The sequence below is a fragment of the Cardiocondyla obscurior genome, linkage group LG05 (assembly GCF_019399895.1).
Source record: "Cardiocondyla obscurior isolate alpha-2009 linkage group LG05, Cobs3.1, whole genome shotgun sequence".
NCBI lineage: Eukaryota > Metazoa > Arthropoda > Insecta > Hymenoptera > Formicidae > Cardiocondyla > Cardiocondyla obscurior.
The window spans coordinates 9757045-9780590 of record NC_091868.1 but is presented as its reverse complement, the minus strand read 5'-3'; the positions used below and the strand labels follow the sequence as shown (position 1 = coordinate 9780590).

Sequence of the window (23546 nt, the reverse complement as noted above, 5' to 3'; positions counted from 1 at the left end):
GATAGCGTAATTAATTGGCGCAAGCGTCACTTGTGCAAACCACGCCATGTGTGAAGTGACCCTCAAGGTCTTCACGCACGAATTTATTAAACACGTAATACGTAAATCCTCCAATCAGAGCCGACTTTAACCCCTTTACATTTTTCTATGCAAGACTCTGATTGAAGGATTTTCTTACGGTCTACGTATTACAAGTTGAGTAAATTAGTATGTGAATGCCTTAAGGACTACTCGGTCATAATATGCATGGTTCAAACTGTTACCAACTCTATCGTGCGCGCAGCCTGCAAAAATTACCACGTTTCCGTCATCCGCCATTACATTCAGCACGTCGCGTTTGTTTGTTCGTTCGTTCTTACCGCCGAGAGTTCGACGACGGAAAATGGAGCGAAAAGAGGGTACGTATTTGTTGCCATCTTTCCGACGTCAGCGGACGTGAGTGAGCGGGGCTCGTCGACGCGACGACCAAGTATACCGTCGAGCCGTTCGCCAACGTGCGCGCGAGTCTACGGAACGTCTTATCTAAACGTAGAGGAGGATCGATACGCCCGTTTCCTCCCCGGTCTTCGTCCCGGCCCCGTCCCGCGGCGCCGCGTCAGTAATTCGTCTCGGCATCACCAGGTTCACCAAGAATTTCGTTATGTCGGGCGAGCACAAAACAGTACTTAAATACCCTTCGGAGTATGTCAAACTGAACATCGGGGGCTCGCTCCATTACACCACCATAGGCACTCTGCAGAAGCATGACACCATGCTACGTGCGATGTTCAGCGGCCGCATGGAAGTGCTCACCGATTCCGAGGGTAAAACCTCGTCGTATTTGTTCCCTTTTGCCCATTAACCACAGTTTCTATTTGTAGGTTGGATACTGATCGACCGGAGTGGCAAGCACTTTGGGACAATTTTAAACTTTTTGCGAGACGGCTCAGTTCCACTGCCTGAAAATATGAAAGAGGTAGCAGAGCTGCTTGCAGAAGCAAAGTACTATTGTATCAGTGAATTATCTGAGTCCTGTGAACAGGCGCTTCTTCGAAAACAACGTGAACCGGTGGAACCGATCTGTAGAGTTCCTCTAATAACCTCTCAAAAGGAAGAACAGTTACTCATAAGCAAAACAATCAAACCTGTAGTCAAACTGCTCATTAATAGGCACAATAACAAATATTCTTACACAAAGTAATTACATGCTACTTAATAGTTGCATGGCATTTCATTGTAATGGCTTCTTTTTTATTTTTTAGAAGATGTTATTTAAAACTAATTTTTGTATCTCTTGATAACAATTATTGACATTATTTTATAGATATATATATATATATATATATATAACAAACTGCATAATAAGATCAAAAACTGGCATTAAAAAAATGTAATAGAGGCCTAAATGTTTATAATGTAACAAAAAAATTTGATAAAAAGCTTATTAGTAAATGAAATGTCATAATATAATTAATTTTGATCATATTATTATTAAAGTTAATTAAATTAAAAACAATTAAATTTAATTTTTGCAGTACATCAGATGACAATCTATTAAAAAATATTGAATTATTTGACAAGATGTCACTTAGATTCAGTGGTAGAGTATTATTTATTAAAGATGTTATTGGCTCGAGCGAGATCTGCTGTTGGACATTTTATGGACATGGTCGTAAGGTAGCGGAAGTATGTTGCCACTCGATTGTCTACACAACTGATAGGAAACACACAAAGGTGAACGTCAAATAATATCGACGACTCGCGTAAAGATATGCAATAGATCTGACTGTGCATACATTTTACGCAAAATGCTATCGCGTCTTTCGATAATGACGAGATTTTCGAACAAAATTGTTTTTATGTTCTAGGTTGAATTTCCTGAGGCTCGGATATATGAGGAAACGTTAAATATTTTGTTGTACGAGCATCGAATTGGTCCGGATCAAGAATTAATGCAAGCTACGTCGTCGCGCGGTGTCGTACCTTGTACGTCTGACGAAGAAGAAGGAGAACGTTCAGGCTTAGCACGCCTACGATCTAACAAACAAAACACTAACTGACCCAGTCCCGTTCTTCTCAGTCCACCTCATACCGCGATCCTTAGCGTCGTTCGCTCATTCAAGACGCGAATTAATATAAAATGAAAACGAAACACCAACGTTTACCAAATGCGAACGCTACATAATACTTGTTTATCGTCAGTCAAATCTCTATTTCTATTTGGTTTATAGAACTGTGGAAAAAAAAAAAAAAAAAAAAAAAGGTACAGCTAGTTGAAGGACAAATTAAATAGTCTCGCTACATTTCTCACATTTCAACACTTCACTTTCGGATATAACCGCTCTAATTGTTGAATACATTTATAAGATAAATGCATTATCCTAATTAACATCAAACTGAATAACAAATTTGTGTGCCTTAAGTTTTCTTTGCCATTCTTGCTATATAAGCGTGTTTATAGCTCAATATAAATGTGCGGTTAAGAATGGCACGTTATTAACTTTTTTTTTTTATGACGAAAAAAAAATGTAACGCCACGCGCTTGCTGATTACGTGCCAAATTGTATTAAATCCGCAACAGGATTAAGTCCAAGTTGCTATTCTGTGACTGATAAAATTGTTTATAAATTTATACTCTATGGCCTAGTATTCTTACCTTATTTTATCGGCAAACGTGCGTATTTACTTCTAAGATTCTTTATATAAATATAAGTAACGTGATCTAAATACGCATTTATCATTTATAATAAAAACGAGCTAAAAATACAGACTTATGATTTAAGCAGTCATTTAAATTGAAAAAAAAGTTGTTATAAAATTTTCGTGTACAATTAGGACTGCATTGTTACCTGTTAATAAGTATTATTATTTTATTATCGTCATCATCACCGTCACCATCATTATCATATTATGTTAATATGTATCATAATTATTAATTATTATTACTTATTACTTTTACGTCATTATTTGTATAAACCACCATCATCTATACGATAAATATTTTCATGTTTATGTTATTCTTTCTTACAAAAAAAGTTGCACAATTTAATATTTCAATAAATCATATATATACGTATATTTGAAACATATGTATGATGTGTTACTTGAATGTGCATTTTTCAACAAGTTTGGAGTTCTATAAAACTGCTTGAAGGATGATGCTGAGTACACACTGCCAATAAAATAAAATTCATATTTAATATCAGATATATACAGATATATAATTAACTGACATAAGATCAGTTGTATATGAGTAGATTATTTTCGACATATAGAAGGTATGTATCTTTAATGAATAACTTAATTATTTTATTTGAATCGTAATTATTAAACGTATTCTTAAATTTTTTAGAATTTTTTACTTGAACAAATATAACTCTTAAACAAATTAAGCTAATTTTGGCAAAATCAGATTTTTTCTTTACTTATGTATAATATGTATTAAGTAAAATATACAGTGGTGTGTGTGTGTGTGTGTATGTGAATGCGTGCGCGTGTATAAATTTTAAAAATAGAACATTTTACTAATTGTAAGTTTCAAATATTTAAAGTATTTTTTTTTCTGTGACAGGGAAAAATAAAGTAGAAAAAAAAATAAGATAATGAAACGAGTATTAGGATTGTTTCGAGCGACATGTATTATGAAACAAGATATTATACATAAGTGTATGACGGAGTTTGCAGCTAGAGACAGTACATGCAGCGCAAACCTTTCTTTTTGAGACGGAATCGAATGTACATACACATGTTGAGGAGGTTGTCAACCCCTGAATTGGAAAGGCACGTCAGTTCTTTCTGAATGATACTAGACATCGCTCATCTAGTATCTATACACTACTGATCATCTTGCAAATGGTGTTTTACATAAGATTATCGTGATTGCTTTTGCATTTAATAACTATAAACAATTTTTTCGATGAAATTACTGTCTATTGAAAATTGCGATTACATATGAGTGTCGACAGAAGAATATATGTATATTAGTGAAAAATGTCACATTTGTCGCAGATATCACTGGGTCAATTCACATTTCTATCTTCTACAATATTTCTCATAGAATTTTTATGTACTTCCGTATGAATTTCTATAATAGAAACACAAAGATTCTGCTATTTCTGCATTACGTTCGAAACAGGAATCTTTATGCAATGCGAAAGAGTCTTAACTGTAAAAAATATGACAATAGGTCTTTATTTCTTCAAGTATTGCCTATTTATGTACGTTAACATGAACTTTTTTAAATTTGCGACGAGTGCTGACGATTAGCGCCACATTAAATAATAATATTAGTTTATAAATCCAATCGTATTATTTTCTTAGACCAAAGTTCTACAGAGACAGTCTCCACATTAAAAACGCGCTCTTTCAGTTCGTGTTCACGTTGGGTAGATATCAGATGGAGGAGCTTGATGTATACGTAGGCACGAGTAGATATCTAAGAGCAAAAATATATTTTTATCTAATTGGTGCAGAAAACTGAATTCCGATAAATCATCGAACGCCATTATTTTCGTTAGCTACATGGGAAAAAATGGAGAGATTTGCTCCCAGATATAATATGCCTTACCCTCTATTTTGCGTTGAAATACTACAAGTATCTTGCACTTATTATACATATAATACGATACAAATATTTTGCGTGTCTCCAAATACCAAAAGGAATTTTGCAACTATCATGATGTCATGAGTACGTTTATCAAAATACTACCAGTATTGTGATACGTTAGTATTCCGAATTTATACTAAAATACCGTCATGCATTTGCCGCAACACTATATCGCGTTAACTTTTCAATTCTAGAATTGCAATTTCTTTTTATGCAAGACAAACCGTTTCCCAAAAATTACAAAGTACTTCTAAATACGATTCTCTGTATAAATTTACAAAAAAACATACTTTTGACATACGCAAATTTCCAATTTCAGATCGTTTCAAAATTACTACAGCACTTGACATAGCTTAAAACATGAGTACATATCTTTTTTTTTTTTTTTTTTTTTTTTTTGTATTTCTTTAAAGTTATCATTAAGACAAGATCACAAATTGGTAACGCGTTATACGCAATTGCCTTAATTACACATAATACAGTTTAAACGTCTTAATTTATATATATGTATATATACATGTATATATATGTATATATATATACACATATATATTCGCACACCATCCAATCCATTCAACCACTATACCCAGAAATTCAAAAATAATTTCTATTTCGTAAAAATAAGAGATAAAATGTATTGACTTACAAATATAAATCCTATAAACTACATTTATAAATATATACATTTATGTACTATGTAATCTAAAAACTCAAGGAATATACTTTGTAAGTGCAGTTGGAGCAAATGGGATGATATAAGAAAAATGGAAGAAATCTAAGTATCTAATTGTTATTTTACTTAAAGATATTAATTAAGACATGGAATATTATAATTATAAAAATTAGAAAAATTATTAATCATTAAAAAATTAATGACACTGTGATACAAACATGCATGAATGTATGAACTAAATTGATAATTCTTAATTAACATTAATTTTCTTTGTTCAAATTATATATCTTTATATACTGCATTGATTTTTATTTTACATTTATATTTGTAAAATTCAAGAATATATTATAATTAAGTATCGACTAAATAAGAAACAAAAAAACGTATATTATGGATTATATAAAACAGTAACAAGAAAATTAAAAAAGCAAAGAGATTAATAAAACTTAGTTTTTATCATTGCGCATATATGCTGTTATTAACATCACTGCACCGTTTATATCAAATTAGTCTCAATTAAAAAATTTATGTGTATTAAAAATTGTTAAAGTTGAATTAAAATTATATTAAAACTTATAATATATCAAGTTTTATACCATAAAAAAAAAAAAAAGACGTACAATTATATAAGTACGTATTATCGTATATTTAATATTAATAAATGCTTGCGAAGAAATAAAGGAGCTTTTTTATTTGTGAATTGTAATTATTAAAATTGTTTTATATTATTATTTTCTTGCTTTTTTCTATTACATTCTTCAATTTTTCATTATAATTCTGAATTATACAGAAAAACAAATTAACTTGTATATTGAATTTTTCGTTATAATAAAATAAATTTCAATATTAGATTACATTTATATTTAACGATGTTATTAAATCGATAAATATGCACAAGATATATATGTAATTTTAAAAGAGAATTTTCCTCCATATGTAAAATTTATGTCATTGAGAAGTGATGTGTATATTACTAGGAAACCTACATTCTATCATTCCCATGTGCTCCAAACTTAGCAGTCTGTTAGCAACGACCAATTCCACACCTTACTATTTCATGTGCCTGTTACTGCATTATCAATTGGTTCCAGCTCTACACATTAAAATATAAAGTTGTTACATAATTTTACATAAACTCACATTAATTCATCCGCTTCCGGAGATCAGTTCATGACGCATGGTGAATAATTCACATAGCTGCCTCGGTCTTGACACGTTTGCAAGAGTTTACTGTATTTTCTCCTGGGATACAGTCGTTATTTTCCTCAGCGGTTGGAGAAACCGATCGCTTTTTCGTAACGCACACCTCCGCAACAGTGTTATTTTTAAGAGTTGCAGTTGCCGGCGATTTAAACTTAACTATTACGGCAGTCATGTTATCGCAGCCTGTACCATCGCCAAGAGTATCCGGTGCAAGGCAATGATCAAAAAGCTGTAATACACATTAAATTATTTATTTTTAAAAAAATATTCTAAACTTTCTGAAAATAAGAAAAATTTCAGAAAATAATTTCTGATGATAAAAGCAATGTTTGAAAATCATTTTTATATTTTTTGTAGATTTATAACGCAATTTCATACCTCTTCGCAGATTTTTGAAATGTTCTCGTAATTTTGTGACAAACGAGTGCGCACAAATTGAACAACATTTTGACTGGTCATAAAGTTCCATATTCCATCGCAAGCAAGCACCATAAATTCGTCTTTTTCCGGATCGATTGTAATATGCCTTATGTCTGGTAATGCGGAAATCATTTGTTCTTGGGGTGGTAATACCATGTTTTGCTTATACGCATGATCACCGAGTGCTCTGGAAAGATTGAGGCCGCCATTCACTCTGCCATCGCTCGTCACTTCTCCACCTGCTTTTACTATGCGTTCCATTTCCGGTGCATCTTCAGGTTTATGATCTAAACTAAGTTCGATTGCTTGGCCATCTCTGCATAATACACATCGAGAATCACCAGCGTTGGCCACATATAGTTCGTTTTCCTTGAGCACTGCTACAACGGCTGTGCACCCACTGTCAGCACCAGGCTGCAAAAAAAAAAAAAAAAAAAAAATAGGTAAAAGAATTTTTAAATAAATTTTTACTTAATATATTCGTGTTTCATGATAAACTTGGATAAATTCTGTAAGAAAATTGATATCGTACCTTTTCAGTGTTTACCATCAAATCATCTGTGTCGTCATCGGAATCATCTATATCTTCCTCTTCCTCTTCAATTTCGTCATCATCCTCGTCACTTTCATCCTCATCTACATCCTCTGTATCGTCTCCATCACTGTCAAACAATTTAAAACACAAAGATCTTAAAAACGTTTAAAAACATACAAAATTATATAAATTTTTATATTATATACATCAAGTATCATAAACCTATACCTTTCAGGCACACCGTCGAAGGTTTCATCATTTTCGTCATCATCGTCGTCTTCTTCAGAATCATCGCTGTCTTTTTTCAGTAGACTTTGGTAAAGATCCACAGGCTGAGTTCTTCTTCGGCCACTGCTAGTTATTCGTTCCTGTTGGCCTGCATCTCCGTTTTCTACAGGAGTACAAGAGCTGCTCGACACGTTATCTCCTCCGCCCTTACTGCTGTCTGCATCTCCGATCCTCTTTGACTCTGCACCATTTACTTCCACCTCGTTCGCGTTAGACTCTGCGCACGGTGGTGCCTTGCTGGGACTCGAGACTTTCTCTTTTACATCTTCAGAACTATCAGGCATATCCATAGATTTAGCAGGTTCTACATCCGCTGTAGATACCACTGATAGAGACGCGTGAGCGCTACCATTGCTCGTCGTCGAATCTAACACTTGCTCGGCTTCATTACTACCCGGGCAATCGGAGTCTTTCCGTTCTACTGTGCTGGACAGAGTTGATCCGCACGGTTGACTGGAACTACTCACATCCGTTTCATTTGTATTCCAGTCAGACGTAGATGAAGATGATGTCGGTGGTGGCGACGATGAACAACCTGCGCCAGAAGCTGAACCACTTGCTTTTTCGCGTCCTCTTCGACCTCGCAGAAAAGGACTTGCAAATGCACGTTTACATTTTTCACTTTTTAGGTGTTTTAGATGAGGATTTGTCACCTCTGACTGATATTTTGCCATCACTTGCTCCAATGGCATTGTTGCTTCCATACATAGATTACTAACATTCTCTTCTTCATCTACACGTAATGTAACGTACGAAGATAATCTTATTAAAAGTTTACTCATAGAAATTAGTAAGAAAAAAAAATTTGAACTTGCGAAACGCACAATTAGCAAGAGTATCTGTATAAATGTAAATCCCATAAAAATACATATCCTTAATATAGAAAAAAACGCACCAGATTCGGTCAAATCACACTCCTTTTTCTCTGATGTAGATGTTCCTGCTAGCTCTTTGAGAACATTGACTACCTCTGGTTTCGTAAGAGTTTCATCAAAACCAAGAAAAGCATCTATTAATGCTTGCCTAATATCGCCTTTTTTATAAGCTTCCGTCTGTTTAATGAAATCGGGAAGGTTGCGAGCACAATATGTTGCAACCTCGTGTCCTCCATGACCATCGTATACGGCAAACAGCGAGACATTCTCATCAAAATCAATGCAACAGTTATGAGCATCCTGCAAAAGAAAAATCTATTAATAATCTGTCTTTGATAACATTTTTTTCCTAATCTGGAAAGATAGCAATTGTCTTCTATTGTTCTGAAAATTTTTACAACTTGTAACAAAAGATAAAAAAATACATATCGTGAAATAATTTTATTATATATATAAAAAAAAAAAAAAAAAAAAAAACAACTAATACTACTGCTGATACGCGAAGTATCAGTGAAAGCTGTAAATGTGTAAATCATCAAGAGAATAAGTTGCAACAAAGTAACGATAATACTAATCAATATGTTGTAATTTTCATTTTATCAATTGCATATTTCGTTTGTTGGTAAATAAATGCGCGAGGAAGTCGTCTCCTGTGCACGAGTCGGATGCTGTGTCTGGGACTCTGAGACGTCGTCGTCGGCGGCATTCGCACGCTCGGCCCCGGCACGAGGCCTAGGTGGGACGCGTCGACCAGCGTACCGTGCCGATGGGGCACCGGCGGCCGGTGATCCCGTGGCCGTGCACCTGGCCGAGGGCACGCGGGATCGCCGAAACTGGGTAACGGTGCGACAAACGGGATGGGTGAGAGCGCGCGCGCGCGCGCGCACACGTCGCGACCGTTGCCGCCGTCGCCGCGAAGGGCACCGGACTTGCCGCTCACCTCCTGACTGATCCGCCAACCCTGCATGGAGCTCGCGCCGTACGCGACGTTCTTGCCCACTTGGTCGCTCGACTCCTTCTTCGTGATCGGTTCCGACAGGTAAGCTCCCATCTTTTAAAATACCGGCTGGCCGTCGTGCTACTCCCGCGGCGTCCGCGTAATGTATCGCAACAGTTCCGCCAGAAAACAGAACTCACAAGCGTGGTGCACAGCTCATCGACTAGCCTCCCATGACCGGTTTGGCTTTCTGTTTTCCAGCGCGCTGCTGGCGCCAGCTGGCTGGCTCTCGCGCCCAGCCGAAGCGCCGCGCAGTATCTTCGCGCCAAAACTTAAAGCAACGTGCGCATGTAGAGAATCGGAAGAGGCCCGAAATCGCCGGATATATACGCTCTGTTACATTTCAAGGTTCGTGTGTCACCGCGTTCGCGCGACGTAGTGGGAGCTGCAACTCCTTCGGTTATTTCGAATACAAGAACGCTGCTCCCGAATTAACAAGAAAAACGTTGTCGTAAATTACGGGAGTTTAATTAATTTTCTTGTTCAATTTTGCTTTCCAAGTCACGTGTAGGGTTGTCGCATTTCTAACGATCGCTTCGCAATTACGCGTACTTTCAACCGCGGTTAGAAAAGTGTCGCATATGAATAAGTGTCAACGTCATTGACTTGAAAACGAATAACTATATTCTGTAGTCCTATGTCATTCTACTCAACATTCTGTGCTTTATTTTGTGCCTGGAAAAAGTCATTCAAAAAGATTACGTCGCGGGCGACATGAAAGGCGCCCTGACCGGCATATTTCCGACTTCCTACATTCGCCATCTTCTTCAGCGGCATTCAGTTCGACGATCGCCATTGCCCGAACGTGAGATCAGTACTTCGCACATCGTCGCGGCCGAGATACTCACTCACCTCGTCTCATGAACATGAGGAACATAAAGTGCGCGGGGAACATTTTATCTGAAACGAATTTCGAATTTTGAACAATCCGCGCTTCGTTAAAGTGAAGGGAAGCAGCGATGTCGGCCGCGGCGGCGTCGTTCGCGTAATCGTGCGGGAGCGTGCGGAGAGAACCTGATTGGTAGAGAAAAAGTGGTGAGGAGGAGAGTACGCCGTGGTGCACCGGGCGCTTCGAGCCCAACACACCAGTCAGTCGTTCGGCGGAGCTCGCGGAGGTTAAGTTGGGTCGTGCACCCCCGGATGCGAATGCTCGGTGGGACGGTACCCCGCGACGGTCGACAGACGGCAGCGGATACACGGCACGGAGTCGATCAGTGCTGCCGAGCACCGATTCCGTTCCCTTGTTCGCGCGCTCGCTGGCGAGCGTCGGTCACCACCACCACCACCACCGCCGTCGCCCCGAGTCGATCTCGTCCCGGCAACGAGGGCGAGCCTCGCTACGCCCGCTCGTCCCAGCTCATCGACGTCTCGCCACTGTCGTTGTTGCCGCCACCACGTCGACCGGACCACGGACGCGCGGCCGTCACATCGTGCCCGTTGCATCCGTCGATACGCGGCGCCGAGGGGAACGAGGACAAGCCAGCACCGTGCGTTCCCGGCCTAGTGACCTGACCTTGGATCTGTTCGACCAGGTACGTTTGTCATCACTCACTTGTACCACGCTCGTCCCGCGCAACGCTTACGATCGGCCGAGAGCGTTTCTCCCGGCGATACATTTGATTATGGTGGCGGGTGGCACGAACGCGAGGGGTTAAGATACTTGAGATCGCTCGCGCGATAGCACGGCAACGGCACCCCGCATAACGCTGCTAATTCGGGGTGCTCAGCGCGTCTACGTGTTGCGTTAAGAGGATTTAGCGCTCGCGATAGGCTTACGTTGCTTCGGAATACCTGTGTATCTTGGCGAGGTCTCCCGATACGGCTGACCCGACTCCACTCGGCAAATCAACTGTTGTTTATCGATCTTAAAAGCGTTCCCGTATCGCGGATTCCCGTGCAATTTCAAAACTACGCTCCCGGCGCGACTCAGCGCGCGGTTGAATTCTACATTCCTCTCGGCCGAGGTTTTTTAATCGAAATCACCTCTGGGACGAATTTTCCCCATCGATCCGTGACAAGTTTTAGCGGTAACTTTTTGCCAACTCTGGCTTTGTGTCGCGCGTGACGGTCCCGCTGCGATTCGCGTAACGAAGGCAAGCTAAACGTAATCCCTCGGCAAATAGAGGGGTAGGGGGAGGGGAGGATTTTTAACCACGTAACATGTATTCGCAATTAAACTCCTCCCGAGAGCATTCGTTTTCCGTTATCACGCGAAACGGAGCTGCCTGAACTTGGCGAGCATCGAGAGAGAGCTCCGCCGAGCGGGGCGCGCAACGTCTGGCTCAACGCGCCGTCATCTCCTGGCCGCTATCGCGTACCGACTGTCCGCACTACTGCCGATCATTAATCTCCCTCGTTACGTTAAGCACTTCGCCGCGAGCTGAACGAGCGGGCGTTCGTTTTGCCGTGAAAACCCGTGGAAAACGAGGGGGAAATATTTCACACGTATCGCGACTTGGCGGTTACTTGAGGTCGAAAGTGGAATAAGTCCCGGTTTAAAGCGTTGCCAAACGAAATTCTCCTATTTCTGTCGCCTAATTGACGCACGGAGCATCACGCGCGGCAGACACAATTTTACAACGCGTCCGCGCTCAGAGGTTTTCTATCGAATTTAGATGAAACGGACGCCGCGGAAAGTATTAATATTATGTACGGGCGCATCGCGTGCTCTTCAACGAGGATTCATTCAATTTCGCTCGCAAGCGTTTCTATTTCGCGACAAGTTGCCAAGTGCCCGCGGCGGCGGGCCGATGGCAAGTGTCCAAATGCGAGACGGAACAGGCGTACGTAATCTTACAACGTTGGTTTTAATTATCCCGTTTGATCCGCCCGTCTAGAAGTCGTTATTTGGCCCATGCAAACTGTTGCACGTGCGCCATTCGACGAATTCGTTTTCAATCGGGCCGCGCGAAACGCCGAAAGGTGCTTTTAAACGGAGAGCGAGCTCGATTTTAAAAGCACATTATTAGACGAGGCTCTCTTAAAGGGTGGGACTTTTTTTTTACGTCGCGCGTACATTTTTTTAGGAAGCCACCCTGTTTTACGAGATTTTTAAGAGTAATCTTTGCGTCATTTGTCATTTCGTTGTTCATCTATTTGGTATCCTTTGCTCTTACAATTAGAACATTTATAGATTCTCGTGCAATTGGTTTCATTCGAGGTAAACCGTGTTGTTTGTCATTTAACCGGTTGCGAGAGTTTTCTTCGCTTAGTGTTCTTTCACCTGAATAGATCGTACAGGTCCTTATTCGTGATAATCACGTTCTAGGACGCCAGGAAAGTACCGGCAATTACAAATGTATCGAACGATACTAACGCGGTACGACCGCGATTTAATCAATCTTCATTACAATCGGAAAAATATTTATTACTCCACAAATCGAAATTGATAACGTAGTAACATAATGTGCAATGTAAATATTTCGCATGCATTTAATTTTGATAATAATAATCTTGCTGTATTTTTAATGGGATTAACGTGTTATTTTATATTCGTGGACAAATTGACGAGATATAAATTTATATAATTTTGCGACAAATAAAATGATATAAAATAATTTTCGAACAAGCAGTTCCGTAAATTGCAAGCTTGGCTTAAAAATTCGTAAAGGTTCTTCCTCGACGATACTTCTGTCAAGCGATGCCCTTTCGAACTAAACGTGCAAAATTTGATGAAAAGGAAATTCGTCAAGCATTTCATTTAGCTTTTATTGGCCATTGTCAGCTCGAGTCGGTGAAGGGAAGGAAAGGAGAGGTATCGTTATTTTTATTTTAATTGAAAACAGTTTAACTTGATAAATATGCGTAGGGTCGATGGATATAAAAATGTATTACGTTCATCTAACTTTACTTTTTTTCTCTGGCTAAAGAAAGAAAAGGAATTTCATCTTTCATGTACTTCATGTTGTGTTCGGATTATTATCAGTTTAAAATTTTATAACTTATTAAGAAAAAAAAAAAAGAAAAGCTCGTAAAATGTGTCAAATTTGATTTCTGAACAATGAATAAATTTTGTGCGTTCATGAATAATTTTCGTACGTTGTTAATCGATAATTGACATGTAATACGACAACCTAGAATTAGAATTATATTGTAATCTTAATTTTATCATCGGATTGAGTCAAATGTGAGCTGTCGATAAAAATTACGTAACAAATTAGAAACATTAATATTGAAAATATCACTTTTGGTTAGACAACGACTCAAACGATCAAGCGTTTTATCAGTAAATTCTTCCGAGTTAGGTATTATACCGTTTATTATTGGATGTCTGTTTGCTTCTCGCGCGAATACGAAAAAAAAGGAAAAAAAAAAAAAAAAAAACAATTTTTAATCAACGATAAATATATTCGTTTAACCTTTTAACGTGGAAACTATTCTTTCTGTTGTCTTTGTAGCCGCGTCTCGCGTGCGAAAGCATTAATTAACAGTTGATATTTTACTAGATATACAGGTCCATATCGAGTTTCTACTGTTATTACAGTATCGTCTCAAATCATGTAAACTAGTTTATTGTTCTGCCGCAAGCTTCGTATCGCGAAAATTGCACGGCTACTACGTTGCGCCACTCGGAAAATTAATCATGCGCGGTGGCAAATATGTTTTTTCCATATTTGTTATTTGGGAAACAATGCAACTACCGTCACTGTCATTGCAGCACGTTGACAGACGTTGATAAAAATATGCACGGGCTGCGCAATCGAATTACAAATAAATCTCGACAAATACAACAGCTGAAATTGCATCGCTCATTCCTATTAAAATTCTATCCATTATTTGTCATTTTGTTATTCTATTGTTAGATACATATTATTTCACTGAATATACATTATACATGGGCAGGGTTATTTTATCAGCGCGAATGATAAACTCGACGATCTTCGGGTTCGTGCGGTACTCTTATGAAAATTGCCACGTCTATAAAATGTTGGTTTATCTTACGGAGAGAATTATAAGACTCGCTGCTGCTTGCAAAAATGATTAACTCTATCACGCGAGAATGCAGAAAAGAACACTTGGACTTGCATTTATAGTCGTATTATTGCCGAAGAACCGAGGTAAAACCGGGAAAAATTTCTGAGAGAATTAATCACGGGCGAACATACTTAGTATACATATATGTATATATATATATATATATATATATATTTTTTTTTTCCCGTAATTTCTGTTTCGCTAGTCTAATAAATATTTACGTGATCGACTAGATAAAAAGGTTGACAATGACTCTGGCGATTAGCACGTAATTTGCATAATCACGATTTGGCGGAGATAAATAAAATTTATTTCGTGATGCAAGTGTTTGAGCTATTTTGCAGAAATAATGTAAAATATTTCGTAGCGACGAAACTGTCCGGTGTATGTTCTCTCTCGGTATTGTTTCGGTAGCGCGTGACTTCGTACGCAAAGCCGCCGCAGGCTATATTGTCATTGTCAAGACTCGGAACCGGCAGGTAGCGGCATGAAGCCGCTCTATGCATCGTACCGGCACGCCGAGGCACGTAACGAAAAGCCGTGCATGTCAATTACCGTACTGACAATTAATTCGAGATGGAATAAAGTTTCGTGTGTCTGTGTACATTTACTTTGCAATATTCAACGTTAAATACATCGTCACTTATAACGTGCACCCGAGGTCGCCGTATTTATCATTCGCATAGCGAAAGTTGAGCTAGGCAGGTAGTGGCATAAGCTGCTTTCCGCGTCGTTGTATTACTCGAAACACGATGGCAAGTATTAAAAGTACTAGGTGCTGTTATACACGACAACTTCGTTGTAGCAAAGGTTATTAGCTAGCATTAAAGATTCGGAAACGTGTCTCGATACAGTAGCCATTTACGTGATTGATTTATTTATTTGGAGCAAAACGCTGAGACGAACAGGAAAATGTATATTTTAGTTTTCAATATTAGATGTCCTTTATTCTTATTAATTGTTCTTTGTTATAAAAATAAAGAGTTATTAGCATTTAGCAAGCCTGCCCTACATAACGATCAATATGTAAATTTGTTAGCGATACTAAATTAAATTTCTTTAATAATTACGTTTTTTTAATAACATGTTTTCATTTTTTTTTCTTGTTTCAAATTTGCCTATCACTTTGGGATTGATAGCGCAAAATGACGTGAGAATTGCAGGATCTAGATATTCAGGTAACGAACAGCTTTAAATTAATTATGTACCGGTAATTAATTCAAGGGGGGGAAAAAAAAGTAGAAAATTTACTTTGTAATATCCAGCGTTAAAATTTTAGCGGACAGAAAATTTACTTTATGATATTTAACATGACATTTTTCGAGGAAGCGAGACACGCGCGGCCTTGGGGTTTGGTTTTTTTATTACACAAAATGTGTTATATACGCACACGCATGCACATACACATACAAGACTATATACTGTATAATCATTTGTGTAACAAGGCTCGAGCCTGACAAGTAGTAGAGCATACACGCAGCTGCGTGTATCGTGGCATTACCCTTGAAACACTTTCACGAACTATTAAACTATTAGACCGCATGATTAATTAACTCTCCTAGTTAACGATTACAAATATTGGATATTTATCGGAGCAGGTGCAAACTTTCCTGATCGATTATGTTTAAGTTAACAAAAAATTAAAATTAAAAAAAAAAACGTAAGATACATTCAAATTAAAAGATCATTAAAACGTAGCATTGTTCTCTACATGAATGAAACATTTTGTGGATGTTGAATTGTATAATTTTTTTCCAGTCTCATTACAGTACACAAATGATAATAAAATGCGTGTCGCGTGTGATTAACACCGGGAATATCATACAAACGCGGACCATGCGATTATCCTACTTTAGCGATTAGAATGCGCAGTCTTAATTAGTATTTTCGTGAGTATTGTGCGAGTGCGACGAACAAATCTAAAAAAAAGGAGGAAAAAAATTAAGGGAACGGGTAACCGACGGGCGTGAAATGAGTCTATTATTTCATTTCAGCGAGCAGAGATAATGGCAAATAAAGAGATAATAAAAAATAAATATAATATCTTATAGAAATCTAGAAGAAGAATCTTAGAAGTGATAGATTCAGAAACAAATTGGTATAAATATTTTATCTTGAAATTTATATATATATATATACGTCAGTTTTGTTCAACATTTTTATGCACGCATTGCTAGACATGAGATTTTTAGAGAACTAGAAGAAACCATGCGCGCGCTATTTTTTAAAAGACCCCAATTACGAAAAAAAATCGTGCGATTTACCAATTTGCAGGAGCTTCAGCGGAGTTGAAGGATTCTGCCGGTGACTGTAACATAAAATAAAACATATTAATTTAGACATGTTAGTATTTAAATTAAAGTAAAGATACAGCTTTGTTTTTATAAAGATTTAATAAAAAAGAATTATTTCTCACCTAAAAGTTGCTCCGCCGATGCAGGATGCCCTTCCTGGGCCTGCTCTCCTCCTCTCAGTTTGGTGTCGAGTCATCCATCCGCGCCCTGGACACTCGCGAACACCCCGACCGTGATTTTACAACTGTGAAAATTATTCATAGCTCTCGCGCGTTTCTGTTCGGTACTCACGTTTAGAATAAAGCCAAAAAATTACGCCCGAATACTTTGTGCAACTCACGGAACGACCGACGAACCGACTGCGACACGTGCTCTCCTCACACGGAAAATAAGGAGGAGAGGATAGTTTTCGTTAAACGGCAGTACGTATTAAATTCGGCACGAGCACGCGGTTGCTATCAGTGCGTAATACGTACGTGTGTGTTGCGCGACCGCTAGAGAAGGACAATGCGAGAGTGGGAGTAGTGAGGAAAATACCAAGCGCAAGCCTACGTGCCGCGCGCTAGGTATATTCCCCACTCTCGCATTGTCCTTCTCTAGCGGTCGCGCAACACACACGTACGTATTACGCACTGATAGCAACCGCGTGCTCGTGCCGAATTTAATACGTACTGCCGTTTAACGAAAACTATCCTCTCCTCCTTATTTTCCGTGTGAGGAGAGCACGTGTCGCAGTCGGTTCGTCGGTCGTTCCGTGAGTTGCACAAAGTATTCGGGCGTAATTTTTTGGCTTTATTCTAAACGTGAGTACCGAACAGAAACGCGCGAGAGCTATGAATAATTTTCACAGTTGTAAAATCACGGTCGGGGTGTTCGCGAGTGTCCAGGGCGCGGATGGATGACTCGACACCAAACTGAGAGGAGGAGAGCAGGCCCAGGAAGGGCATCCTGCATCGGCGGAGCAACTTTTAGGTGAGAAATAATTCTTTTTTATTAAATCTTTATAAAAACAAAGCTGTATCTTTACTTTAATTTAAATACTAACATGTCTAAATTAATATGTTTTATTTTATGTTACAGTCACCGGCAGAATCCTTCAACTCCGCTGACGCTCATGCAGATTGGTAAGTCACATAATTTTTTTGTCGTCGTTTGTAAATAGGGTGTTTTAAAAAATTGCGGTCACTCACCAATTTTTTAAGATAGGAATTGCAATTGCTAAACAAAAAAATCTTATTTTATTAAAAATTTTTTACAGATAAAATACCTATTTATTTTTACAATTTTGTTTTTATTTTTACGCTGTATTCAATTTTTCAATTTATTGCTTAGTCGATTAGTGAAAACAAAAAAAAAGAATTTAAAAAAATAGTAAAATCAATTTGTAACAAATAGAACACTCACGCGTTTGTATTTTTTGAAGATTTAAACAAAATATTCATATTCTTTTGTATAATTTAATTATTACTGCCCATTTTTGCTTTATCTCAATCATTTCTTATCCGAAACTGATATTTGGAATCTCGTTGCGACAGTATAAGAAAAATTACGTCCGACGTTAGCTCGTTGATTTATATGAGAATCCACCTTTCAAAAAGAAACGTTTCTATTAAATTAAAATATAGCTATTAAAATGTTCAGCAAGATAGAATTTTATTTTAAATACTTTATCTGATAAATTTTTACTTTGCACAAGATTCATATAAATTATAAATATAAGTCGTAGAGTAACTTTTTATTAAGTCTCTAAAGAGACTAAGCAAACTTATATTATTTAAAAAGAAGAAAAAAAATTACATAAGAAATTAAAGCACGCATCTTTTATTCGACATTCTTTCTTTCTTTATTCGTTATCGCCTTCCTAAGAAAGTAAACTGAAATTGATTCACTTAGTCATTGATATCCGCTTAAATCTTATGTTGCGTGAGCTTCGTTAATGTCGCAAACTTTTTTGGCATCGACAATTCCCACGATACCTATTCTTTTTCTTCCGTGATGATGATTTCCGGAACTCGGGACTTTGGCTCGAAAGAACAGGCGTCGTTCGCGCGATTTCTTAGTGAAAGTATCTTTTTTCGATTACCTCAGGGGATGATTACCCACCAAATTTATACCGGTTGAAAGTAAGGTCAATGAAATCGCTCGAGAACATGCGACAGGACTTGATTTTAAAACGAAGGACGAAAAAGGAGGTTAATGCCTTTCTCAGCACTCGTCGTGTCACCTTATACTTTGGACGTACACGCCATTTGTAAAACAAGTGGGCCAAAAGGTTTTAAGGAACGTCAGGTATCGAAGAATACTTAAACTCCGCGCAAAGTTTTTTTTTTTTTAAAGATATCAGCCTCAAAGTTGCCGGTACGTGACGTGCGATAAAGTAACTTCGTTCCGATCGAGGGCGGAGACCTTTCCCTGATACTTAGTGCTCTTAAAAGCACGTGTCTGTGCAACGTGCACAAAGTCGTAGAATAAGATCTTTATCCTTTTGACGACTAAAATAGTACGCTAAATTATTTTTTTATTTCTTCTCCGTTGAAATCGTACAGACAGTATTTAATAATTAAGAGACACGAGCCAATTTTTATTACCCTTTCTTGAATAGAAAATTATTATGCAAAATATTGATAATAACGCATTCTCCGAATGCAAGAGATCGTGAAGAGAATTGCGCATCAGTCATCTATTTCGTGACAGTCGGAATACGCGGTGTGAAATTTGCACATGATCGATTAAACCACTCTCAAGTTCTATAGAAACTTTGCAGTTTGTGTCGCTGTATTCTGTTCTTCCTCGGTAATTCATTGGTGGCGGAATATTCTCAAATCAAATTTCTTGGTTTATTATTATTATTATTATGAAATTCGCATCTTGGCTGTTCTCGTTCAATGATCATTTGTCATCTCAATGCGATCCCTTAATCATAAAGATCTATCGTTAAATACATATAGTCGTCTAAGAATTTATTATTTTTATTTCAAGCTTTATTTCCTCAATTATTTAATACGAAATATCACGTGTAATATTATCGTAGAATTTTACGTAAACTTGAAATAATTTAACGAAAATGTACAATAATCTTTTTTCCGAGAATTATTCAGAGAAATATTTCTTAAAAATTAGATTTAAAATCGTTGAGAGAAACTGCACTTTTGATCCTTGTTAAGCTTTTACTCGTGAAAAGCGACCGGTCTTGCGGCGAACGTCATCTTTTCTGTTCATCTTACGTGATGAGATTTCTATGACGATGTCCGTCGAGGTGAACGACATTCGCGGATCGGTCGGAAACATGGTAAGTCCTTCGATTTTCCAGTAAAGCCTTTCGCGCGATACCGCGTCACATTTTCACGTGGTTTTTCATCGGTATTCGTTCGTTCGTTCCTTCTTTATGCAAATTTATATTTTATGTCATCTTTTTATATTTTTATCTGGCGGCAAATTTAACTTTCGATTTTTACTTTATTTTGAATCGCGCGAAATGTATCTTTTCTACGGGGTTCGGATTCTCGGATATGATTTTGCACCGGAAAAATACGAGCCGAGTTTCGTCGATTCGAATTCAATATGCAGAATGACATATAATATTTATTTCACACCTTGAATCATTGTTTCCTGCATACTTGAGGCGTACGGAGTGTTTTAAAGGTTTAATACGTACCGCGCGTTATAAATACTACGCTCGATGCAAGAACCGATAAGCGGCCAATTAAGAATGATAAAGCGCAGATAACCTGGAGCTTGGCGATTATCACGTATTAAAAAAAAATCTATGCTCAGCCTACGTGACTCAGGATTACGGCGAAACAGTAATCTCCTTAAGAAGTACATTGACTTAATAAAGATACCGACTACTTAGTCGCGCGGCTCAAGAATACCTAGCTGAAAAGTTGGGTCTAGTTCGTAGCCGAGATATTCAACAGCTTTTTACGAGCTTTGCGCGTAGCGTGTCCTATTTTCTACATAATAAGATACTGTCTCTCGGAGCATTGTACGTTTCTTGCTTCGTTACCGGCAATTTCCGCACAGCGGCCGCAAGTTGCGACGCGCGTTGCGAATCTCAAAGCAGCGCACGTCGCGCAGGCACACCGTGATTCAGCTACCAGAATCAATTTTTAACGCACGGCGTTTTCTCTCTTTCTCTCCGTTTCTCTGAATTTCCCTCTTGCGGAACGAGAAATATCTTCAACGTGTACAGAACGACGAGTCGTCGGGCCTCGCCGTCAGGAATGAAGAGCAGCGGTTTAGCCGCCGAGAAAGAATTTTCATTATTCGTAATCACGTTTACGTACGTGAGAAGAAGGGTGTATTACACTGTCACACGGCAGCTCTGGCGTGTGCCACGTTTCCACGCGATGTGATCGAGTCAAATCAGATTACGTCAAATAACAGTCGAGAGTAGCTTTGTGTCACGCCAGTACCGCTATTGTACGTCTATTAGCGGCGTGGCCTACAAGTGGCCGTAATTCGTCGATCGGGTTTTATACGGTAATCGGAGCGCACTCGATAATTCACCTCAAGTCGATGTCGGATTAAACGTTACATTGCCGCTCATTACAAAGGGCGTTTATTAAAATATTACGCTCGCGAGAAGGCGCGTGCTGCGCGCCTTTATCAAAGTCCCGAGTCGGGAGATAGATTATTTACGGCGCACTCTCGCGTTCTTTCTTAACGATGCGAGTTAATTACCGATCGCGTTGATTTGCGCCCCATTCTCTTCCATTAGCGATATCTTTATAGCCGCGTTGCGCCATCGCGACCGTGATTCCACGTCGGTTCGCGTGCAGGCCGCGATACTACGCTGCTTAGCATGATTTTTGTCAAGGGGCAAGTATCAGGCCGCGCATCGAGTAGAATGGCCTGATTTCGCTTCATCGGAGATAACAATTTCCAGCGTTTTACACGCGGCGCACCTGAAAAATTGCAAGTAACTGTTGTAATAGATTTCTGATAGGCGAACGGAAATAAGGTTTCCTCGATTAAAAAAAAAAAAAAAAAAAAAAAAAACCCGGCAAAATGCCGCTGTATTTTTTGGTGGCGAATGAATTATTTATGCCGCGGCCCATATTTTATATTTAACTCGCCCAATGAGATGTATCGCTTTCCTTCGCTTAAATCACTCGGAGACGTTCGACGAAACGCCCAGCGCGCCGTGAACTTTTCGAACGCTCTTTACACACGCCGCATTCATTTTCCGTGCGCCGCAACACCCGACCATTTCCAGAATACCGTGAAAGCGGATTAAAATCGTAGTTTATCTTTGGCGTTTAACGTCGAACTTTCCGACATGGAAGTTTTCGCTGCAAAGTCGAATTGACAATAGTCGCGCGCGCTTTGAATTCATTCTCTCGTGATGGTTATTTTGAAATAGCGCGTTCACGATGTAATTAACATGTAATCAACACATTTACAGAGCATTTAAATTTATATAAATTGATTATAATTAATTAAACTAACTGTTGTTAATAACAAGAGTTATTTTAATAATTGTTACGTATTTATTATGTTTGTCATGTCAAAGTGTTGCATATTTAAATTTTTTTACATTCGTTGATTTTTTCTTTTTTTAATATAAATAATAATTATAAAATTTAGAGAACGACGGATTATCTCCGAGCGATTTCCCTTTCACTGAGACTTGCCTTTGTCTTATTTAGATCGAATTTTTCACTGATTTTCATTATACAAATTAATGCAAATGGCAAGATTAGAGATATTAAACAGAGACATACAACAGAAACATGCGTCTCGATGTGCGGCATCAAAGAACCAGTTCCTTATTAAGTCTTTGCCATTTCGCTGTCATTCTGCAAGCATCTACATAATTTGCAACGAGCTCTGAGATAAAGGGTACGACGAATAATTCACGACTATACCAAGCAATTTGTCTTACATTGTGCTCGCCTTCTGCGGCACATCTTTCGCGCGTGACTTTACGCTCAATAGTCTTACTTACGCGAGCACTTATGCGGTATAATGTTTGCTGTCCAATTAGCAGCGATAAGTCGCTTTACATGCCGTGTCTTGCGTGCGTTTGTGAAACTTTATCTGGTTCGTACGTTTAAGTTAACATCAAGTCGTTCTTTTCTCCCTTGGTCGAGGTAGCGCCGCAAAATGTCATAAACAGCGCAACCATTAAGCAAATCCGTCTCTGCGGAGCAGACGTGCCCGTTTGTGCAGCGCAAATAGATAATACAAGACACATGCAGCGCGAGCGCGGTGGCCCTCCTACCCTGATCCATTAAGCTCGATATCTACGCGCGTAATATCGCCGCAACGGCACAGCGTAAACGCAGAATCGATAAGGAGAAGGATAAAGGAAACGAAAGAAAACCGCGCTCGCCGTCGTGCGCGGTGCGGCGTGTGCGGACGGGCGGAATCATTGCCTCGTAAAGGGAAAAAGCCCGGTTACGGCGAGACATCAGGGTACAGTGGGATTTGTGGGTAAAATATGACGTGATATCTCTCGTCAGAGGGAAAACTGCCCGCGGCGCGTTGCCACGGAGCCCCTCTTCGAGGAGAGAATCTCTTCGCCGCTGTGATAACGCGGAAGTTGTGCGAACGAGCGTCCTGCTTCCATCCGCGGCGACCGGCTCCGCTTTTCCCCTCGTGTGGATATTCGACCTAATTCTCCGCGTTCTTCTTCATTGTGCCGCGTTGCCTCTTTTTCTTCTCTCAATTTTTTTTTTTTTTTTTTTTTTTTTTCTC

General features: G+C 38.7%; 3 protein-coding genes across 5 annotated transcripts in view; 2 read left to right on the top strand and 1 right to left on the bottom strand.

The window, feature by feature from the left end:
- Positions 1-17: 17 nt before the first annotated feature.
- LOC139102971 (BTB/POZ domain-containing adapter for CUL3-mediated RhoA degradation protein 3) lies at positions 18-3258 on the top strand. Of its 2 annotated transcripts, none has more exons than XM_070657210.1 (4): positions 18-398; positions 861-1176; positions 1515-1713; positions 1848-3258. In XM_070657210.1, the coding sequence occupies exons 1-4, from the start codon at positions 383-385 to the stop codon at positions 2037-2039; spliced, it is 723 nt and encodes a 240-aa protein (XP_070513311.1). In that variant the 5' UTR covers positions 18-382; the 3' UTR covers positions 2040-3258. The 2 variants fall into 2 exon arrangements, with proteins under 2 accessions (XP_070513311.1, XP_070513310.1); XM_070657209.1 differs by lacking the exon at positions 18-398 and adding an exon at positions 405-803.
- A 341-nt stretch (positions 3259-3599) lies between these two features.
- On the bottom strand, positions 3600-9748 carry LOC139102969 (probable protein phosphatase CG10417). 2 transcript variants are annotated; one of them, XM_070657205.1, is made up of 7 exons: positions 9520-9748; positions 8600-8879; positions 7645-8437; positions 7414-7570; positions 6840-7295; positions 6399-6690; positions 3600-4414 (listed from the first exon to the last, which is right to left on the bottom strand). In XM_070657205.1, the coding sequence occupies exons 1-6, from the start codon at positions 9628-9630 to the stop codon at positions 6448-6450; spliced, it is 2040 nt and encodes a 679-aa protein (XP_070513306.1). In that variant the 5' UTR covers positions 9631-9748; the 3' UTR covers positions 3600-4414; positions 6399-6447. The 2 variants fall into 2 exon arrangements, with proteins under 2 accessions (XP_070513306.1, XP_070513307.1); XM_070657206.1 differs by having other exon boundaries at positions 7414-7543; positions 9520-9746.
- Positions 9749-10617: 869 nt separating this feature from the next.
- Positions 10618-23546, top strand: part of Hs3st-a (Heparan sulfate 3-O sulfotransferase-A) — a 30065-nt gene continuing 17136 nt past the window's right edge. The window contains exon 1 of the mRNA XM_070657207.1: positions 10618-11108. The gene's annotated coding sequence lies outside the window, so the exon portion shown is untranslated. The remainder of the gene's footprint in view (positions 11109-23546) is intronic.

What these genes read in the sequence shown, in the direction of transcription:
- LOC139102971 (XM_070657209.1), top strand. Translation starts at nt 641, where the DNA reads ATGTCGGGCGAGCACAAAACAGTACTTAAATACCCTTCGGAGTATGTC. An exon ending in AGTGCTCACCGATTCCGAGG is followed by an intron (nt 804 to 860) that starts GTAAAACCTCGT and finishes TTCTATTTGTAG; the next exon opens with GTTGGATACTGATCGACCGG. An exon ending in AACAAATATTCTTACACAAA is followed by an intron (nt 1,177 to 1,514) that starts GTAATTACATGC and finishes TAATTTTTGCAG; the next exon opens with TACATCAGATGACAATCTAT.
- LOC139102969 (XM_070657205.1), bottom strand. Translation starts at nt 9,630, where the DNA reads ATGGGAGCTTACCTGTCGGAACCGATCACGAAGAAGGAGTCGAGCGAC. An exon ending in GTGTGATTTGACCGAATCTG is followed by an intron (nt 8,438 to 8,599) that starts GTGCGTTTTTTT and finishes CATTACGTGTAG; the next exon opens with ATGAAGAAGAGAATGTTAGT. An exon ending in TTTCAAAAATCTGCGAAGAG is followed by an intron (nt 6,691 to 6,839) that starts GTATGAAATTGC and finishes TGTGTATTACAG; the next exon opens with CTTTTTGATCATTGCCTTGC.